Here is a 7,011-nt window from a genome sequence, read left to right as displayed (position 1 = left end):
GTTCTATTGCTTTACTATTTCATTTACTATTGAAAAACTAAGAAAAACATACCTAAAGTACGTCATTGTAGAAATAACTAGGAAAACCAATGTTCATGGAACAGAAATACATCACAATTAAAAGAACAGTTATTTCAGACAAATACTTATTGTGATTTATTTTTTTTCCCCTGAAACTCAGCTGGCTTGATCACTTGAGTATGCCTGAAGGACAAAGTAACTTTTTTTTTTTCCTAACAAACCTGAATCAATGGATGGGGTGAGTCCTTCACTCAGTCTTTTCCCTGACACTTTCTGGACATCCTCCAAACAGCTCATTCCCAACACCTACTTCTACCACTCATTTGTAGCGAATGATCCACTTCTGGAGAGTTCAATTAATGTACAAAAGAGTTCACCCTGACAAGTTCAGGTACTGCAGAAAAAGAATGGAAATACCAGCCTGCAGATGTTTGGGTAACTGAGCAGTTTATTTTTTCAAAAGGTTTCCTGTAACACAGAATCACAGAATGGTTGGGGTTGGAAGGGACCTCTGGAGATCATCCAGTCCAACCCCCCTGCCAAAGTAGGTTCACCTACAGCAGGTTGCACAGGATCGCATCCAGGTGGGCTTTGCATATCTCCAGAGGAGATTCCACAACCTCTCTGGGCAGCCTGTGCCAGTGCTCTGCCACCCTCAAAGTACAGAAGTTCTTCCTCATATTCAGACAGAACTTCCTGAGTTTCAGTTTGTGCCTGTTGCCCCTTAACCTGTTGCAGACCACCACTGAAAAGAGGCTGGTCCCATCCTCTTGACACCTGCCCTTAAGGTATTTATAAGCATTGATGAGATCCCCTCTCAGTCTCTTCTCCAGGCTGAACAGACTCAGTTCTTTCAGCCTTTCCTCATAAGAGAGATGCTCCAGTCCCCTGATCATCCTCGTTGCCCTTCACTGGACTCTCTCCAGTAGTTCCTTGTCTTTGTTGAATTGGGGAGCCCAGAACTGGATACAGCACTCCAGGTGTGGCCTCACCAGGGCAGAGTAGAGGGGGAGGATGACCTCCCTTGACCTGCTGCCCACACTCTTCTTAATGCACCCCAAGGTACCATTGGCCTTCTTGGCCACAAGGGTCCATTGCTGGCTCACGGTCAACTTTTTCTTCTCTGCCGGGCTGCTCTCCAGCAAGTCAAACCCCAGTCTGTACTGGTGCATGGGGTTATTCCTCCCTGAGTGCAGGACCCTACACTTGCCCTTGTTGAACTTCATCATGTTCCTCTCTGCCCAAGTCTCCAGCCTGTCCAGGTCTCGCTGAACGGCAGTGCAGCCTTCTGGTGTATTGGCCTCTCCTCTGTTTTGTATCATCAGTGAACTTGCTGAGGGTACACTCCCTCCCTTCATCTAGGTCGTTGATGAATAGGTTAAACAAGACCAGACCCAGAACTGACCACTAGGGAACACCACTAGCTACAGGCCTCCAAGTAGACTCTGTACCGCTCATCACAACCCTCTGAGCTCTACCATTCAGCCAGTTCTCAATCCACCTCACTGTCCACTCATCTAGCCACACTTCCTGAGCTTACCTATGAGGATGTTAGGGGAAACAGTGCCAAAAGCCTTGCTGAAGTCAAGGTAGACAACATCCACTGCTCTCCCCTCATCTACCCAGCCAGTCATACCATCATAGGCGGCTATCAGATTGCTCAAGCATGACTTCCCCTTGGTGAATCCATGTTGACCACCCCTGACAACCTTCTTTTCCTCCACATGCTTATAGAGATGATATCCAGAATGAGTTGTTCTATCAGTTTTCCAGGGATGGAGGTGAGGTTGACTGGCCTGTAGTTTCCTGGGTCCTCCCTCTTGCCCTTTTTGAAGACTGGAGTGACGTTGGCTTTCCTCCAGTCCTCAAGCACTTCTCCTGTTCTCCATGACCTTTCAAAGATGATGGAGAGCAGCTCAGCAATAACATCTGCCAGCTCCCTCAGCACTTGTGGGTGCATCCCATTGGGGCCCATGGATTTCTGGGTGTCCAGCTTGCCTAAATGATCTCTAACCCAATCCTCCTTGACCAAAAGAAAGTCTCTCTTTCTCCAGGCTTCCTCTGTTACCTCCAGGGTCTGGAATTCCTGAGGGCCTGCCTTAGTAGTAAAGGCTGAAGCAAAGAAGGCTTTCAGTAACTCTGCCTTCTCTGTATCACCCGTCACCAGGGCATCCACCTCGTTCAACAGCAGACCCACATTGTCCCTAGTCTTCCTTTTGCTACTGATTTATTTGAAGAAGCCCTTCTTGTCCTTGACATCCCCTTGCCAGAGTAACAGTAATAGCAAAACCCATTTCAAAACAAAAACCCAGGAAATCTGAGGAAGTTAATAGCCCTGATCAAGACAGCTTATTCCTTATAAGTAGTAAGCAAAGTTTAGATTTTTAGCATGTTTGTCATTTTTTATTTCATAACCATTCTTTCCTTGAATACTTAATATAGCACTGAGGACTGCACATTATGCTCTTCACTCTCCTTTCCATGCTACTATGTCTCCCATTCCCAGAGTGTAACATCTGGAAGTTTCACAGGAGAGAAGCAGAGATAAGTAACAGAAGGAAATTATAACTAATCTCTCACATTCTCAAAGTTTGGTCTTTCTCAATAACCTCAAGCCTTGGGGAACAGGAATAGCACCTTATATACAAAGGAATGGAGAAAAAGTCAGAGGATTCACTGCTGCTAGCATAAAATTAGAAGTGCTTCGGAAACAGTCATGAGGGCTACCTGAAGGGAGGAGTGGGTGGGAAAGGTGAATGGGAATTCAGTGGTCACAAAGCTTAAGTTTAGTTAACTTATGGACCCTGTATGACATCTCCAGACCATACCTGTGACTCATTCCACTTCTTTCATCCTCAGTTACAAATATCAATCCCTTTATTTTCCAAAAGACATCACATGCGAGCAGAGGTGCAGTCAAGATAACTGAACAAGTTGATACTCAGAATCTGTTATTCTAATACCTACTAGTGCATACTAAACAACTGTACACCATTAGTAAGAAGGAAAAAACCTGCATGCAGAAAGGTTCTTCCTGCACCCCGAAATCTAGGCTGTTCCCAAAGCAGTCTTGCTAAGAAGAGCCCTACCAAAGCAGGGACTTCTGTCTAACAACAGTAGTCAACCAGCACCTTCCCATCAAGAAAAAATTTTTCCAAGGCAAACTGGACTACAAGATGTTCTAGCAGCTGGTTAGCTCCAGCTAACTGAAACTTCTTTTTGAACCATTACAGCTAAACACAAGGTCAAGATTTTAATTCTGATTACCCAGATGTAACATTTCTGTAATGCTCCTTAAGTAAACTAGGTTTAGTGCAACCAACCTAGGTCTTAGTATTTCAACATGCCATCAAGCGCCAAAGACTGCAACAGCAGATTAAATTCTCCCAACAGCAAATTTCTTATTATAAAATTTCTTATTATTAGTGTCCTCAAAAATGCTTCAATTAAAGGGAACAATCCTTTGCCCAGTTAAACATTTTTCATCGTAACATGTGATTATAAAAAAAATAGATTGTCAACATGATACTAACATTTGTTTATGTAGACTGGACAGTAGTTAAACATGACTTTTTTCTTACAGTTTTATACTAAACTGTGTCTATAGTTGGGTTGCTGTTAAGACACAAGTTTATGGTAACTACTACCATAGAAGACTTTTACTTGTATGAAGTAAAACCAAGCTCATGTAAGCAGTTATCAAACTGGCATAGAGAACTCCTAAACCAAGATTTATCTTAAGCATTAAAAGTTTGCAAATTTTACATACAGAGTTGCCCTTGTGGGACACTGCAGAGACCTTGCACAGAATTTACTTTAGAACTAAGCTCTGTTATCCAGCCTAGAGCCTTTTAATAGCTCCTTTCCCAACTATTAAACCAGCATAACCAAACAGGCATTTCATAATACATATCAAAAGTTCATCAGCAAGTACTGAGGTACAGTTACCAGATGTTTTCATTTTTTTAAAAAGACAAGTCATAAAAACTATGTTGTGCACAAGCATACCTTATTCCACTCAGTCTCTTTGCAGAACTCAAACTTTTAAGGGAACAACTTTAGGAGCTAGCACAGAATACAACAAATAGTTCCATACAAATGCATGCCACAACATAAGATAACCCAGTTCACATATTGTCACTCTTCTCATCCTACATCCCCCATACAGAGATTAGGAATACTGCCTGGTTGGAAAAAGCTTTTTCCTGTTGTTTTTTAATCATATCAAAGCTCTAACAGTAAAGTCTCACGTTCACTCCTCAAGCCTACAAGTCTTTAGTAAGATGGAGAACAGGATCATTTAAGGATAGTTTATCAAACAGTTCCATTTCAGTTGACAACAACTGGCAATATTAGCTCAATGTTTAGAAGTGTCAGCTATTTTAAAATCTGAATTTTAGTGATAACATATTCCCTCACAGTTAAGGGTTTAATGTTTATTACAGAAAATCCTGAAAAAAAGTATTAATTTAAAACTGTCCGGTATTCTTGCAGTAGCAAAAAAACCCAATCAAACAAACCCAAGCCAAACTCAAAACTTTATCAGACCACTCACCCGCAACACTGGTAATGGTAACAGGAACTCCTTGAACTTGAACACCTGCAGCACCCAGGTTGGCAACACTTACTGTTTGAAGATTTGGAACTGAAGCAAGCTGGGCAGCATTCAGAGTGATGGGGGTACCAGCAACAGCCACTGGTGCAATCTGGGCAATGGTTGTGCCACCACTTGAAGACACAGGTGTAATGGTTAGTTGTTGGGGTAACCCAGCATTTTGAACTTGAAGATTCGAAAGGCTTTGCAGATTCTGAACCTGTACAGTTTGCCAGCTGATCTGCCCTGATGGTGTTAAAGTCGGAGCCCTGATGAGCACCTGAGTTGGACTCACTGCCTGCAGCTGAACGTTCTGCAGAGGCTGCTGCTGGATGGTCTGTATAGTCTGCCCTGACTGGAGCTGAAATGACTGTGGAGGAATGGCCTGAATAATCTGCTGTTGAGGCTGCTGGATCTGTATCTGCTGCAGAATAGGCTGACCTACGATTTGGACCTGCTGAAGGGAACCTGACTGGTCCTGGACATTCTGTAGTCCATTGGACTGAAGCTGAGTGGAGCTCTGGGCTTCGGAGTCTGTAGCAGTTGTCTGAGGTTCTTCAGTTGTCTGCTCGGAACTGCTGCCTGCTGTGCTTGTGTATTGGCCTGTTTCCGCAGAGCTTACTAGTGTGTCACTGCTAGTTAGAGATGTTGAGGCAGTGGTTGTAGAGGTGGAAGATGAGGAAGGAGACTCTGGCATAGTACTAACAGAGGCAGAAGTGACAGGTGTAGATGCTAGCTGATTTCCGTTGGAAACTCCGCTCTCAGTAGACTGGCCAACTTGACCTGAACCTCCTCCAGCTGCCACGTTGTTTATCACTGGCAATGCTAGGGTTACCCCACCAATGTTTATAGGTAACGTTGTTACAACTTGTGCCTGAGTACCAGGAATAGTTTGCAGTTGCAGTGGTATGGAAACACCAGGCCTAATTTGGACTGGAACTGTCTGATTTGCTAGGTTTTGAGCAATAACATTCCCCGAAGCTGTCCTATTTGCAGTTGTGAGGATAGCTTGATTATTCCCTGCAGGAATAAGCTGAATTTGACCCTGTATGTCTTGTAGACCAGTAGCATTAGATGGATTGATTTGAAGTTGTTGACCCTCTGTTGTCTGAATCTGTGGGATCACTTGGTATTGGACACTACCGCTTGGATTTTGTACTTGAATCACTTGGAATTGTCCAGGGGTTGTCGCAGAAGAATTGCCCGATTTGGTTTTTGAAGGAGATGTACTTCCATTGTTACTGCTGGAGGGACTTGCTGCACTTGAGGCAACAGAAGATCCTTGTTGAGCAACGTTATTTTCTTTTGAAGCAGAAGGAGCAGCAGCCACAAGCTGCCAAGCATTTCCAGCAAGCTGAGTTGTTACCAGTTCTAACTGCTGTGGCTGATTCTGAAGCTGCACCAAACCTTGATTTGGATCTATAATAATCTGCTGCTGTCCAGTTCCTTGATTCTCACCAGGAGTTCCTATCTTGCTGCAAGTGGCTGCCAGCAAAGCGAGAGGTGAAGGCTGAGAATCCTATCCGTAAAAAAAAAGAAAACAGAACAGATTCAGGAGAAGAGCATGAGTACAAAGCATAAGAAGTAAGCATTAAGGTTTACACAGGAAGCAGAAAAAAATAAAAGTGCTTCTGCATAGAGACCAATGATACAGCTCTGAATAAGGAAGTATATATTTCTGTAAATCATCTTTTAACATAAAGCCCTCAGTTATCAACGAATGTGTGACAGCCAGGACCTCAACTGCATCCTCAATTCGGTCTTTCCCCCACCCGCTAAAATAAAGAAAAAAATTTAAAAATGCTTCTATTACATGGAAAGCAGCTGATCAAAATGCAATAAAAAAACATGTCCAGGCAGCAAAAATATTGCACCAACCAACTATGTTTCATCCAACTCAAAGAAGATGCCCTGAGCAGGAAATGCTGTTAGCTGAAGATTTCATTTTAAATGCTAATAGCTTGGGCACTTCCCTATTCGGGTGTGTGTGCTTTACCTGTGAGCCTCCAGTTTTCCCTTTTTTATTATTATTGTTGTTATTCTCTGCCTCGGGAGATTTCTCTCCCTCTGTGGGCATAGTTTCCTCCTTCTTTTGATCTGCAAAAATATCAAGTGTAACAGGTTAATTATTCACCTTCATTTATACAATAACAAAACCTACAAGCATATCCTTTTTAGTTCCCAGCTTGTCGCCTTTACCTCTTGATAAAAACAACAGTGCAAATCATTATTACAAAAGAACGAGTCCTAAGAAACGTGGTTTGAAACCCAACCCATGGGGGCTGGAGAGTTAACACCCAGAAAGGGGAGGTTTGGTTTCCTCTCCCAGAGACAGCAGGAAAAAACCACCCACAACCCTCCTCCTCCTCCTGCCCCCTAAAGCATCGACGGCCACT

At 43.2% G+C, this 7,011-nt stretch overlaps 1 protein-coding gene across 1 annotated transcript; it reads right to left on the bottom strand.

Annotated features, from left to right (window-relative positions):
- Positions 1 to 346: 346 nt before the first annotated feature.
- On the bottom strand, positions 347 to 6,692 carry SP4 (Sp4 transcription factor). Its single transcript, XM_009695097.1, has 3 exons — positions 6,612 to 6,692; positions 4,577 to 6,134; positions 347 to 415 (listed from the first exon to the last, which is right to left on the bottom strand). The coding sequence occupies exons 1-3, from the start codon at positions 6,690 to 6,692 to the stop codon at positions 378 to 380; spliced, it is 1,677 nt and encodes a 558-aa protein (XP_009693399.1). The 3' UTR covers positions 347 to 377.
- Positions 6,693 to 7,011: the final 319 nt, after the last annotated feature.

The sequence above is a fragment of the Cariama cristata genome, unplaced genomic scaffold, assembly GCF_000690535.1.
Source record: "Cariama cristata isolate BGI_N322 unplaced genomic scaffold, ASM69053v1 scaffold10112, whole genome shotgun sequence".
Lineage (NCBI taxonomy): Eukaryota > Metazoa > Chordata > Aves > Cariamiformes > Cariamidae > Cariama > Cariama cristata.
This window is presented reverse-complemented; position numbering and strand designations above follow the sequence as displayed.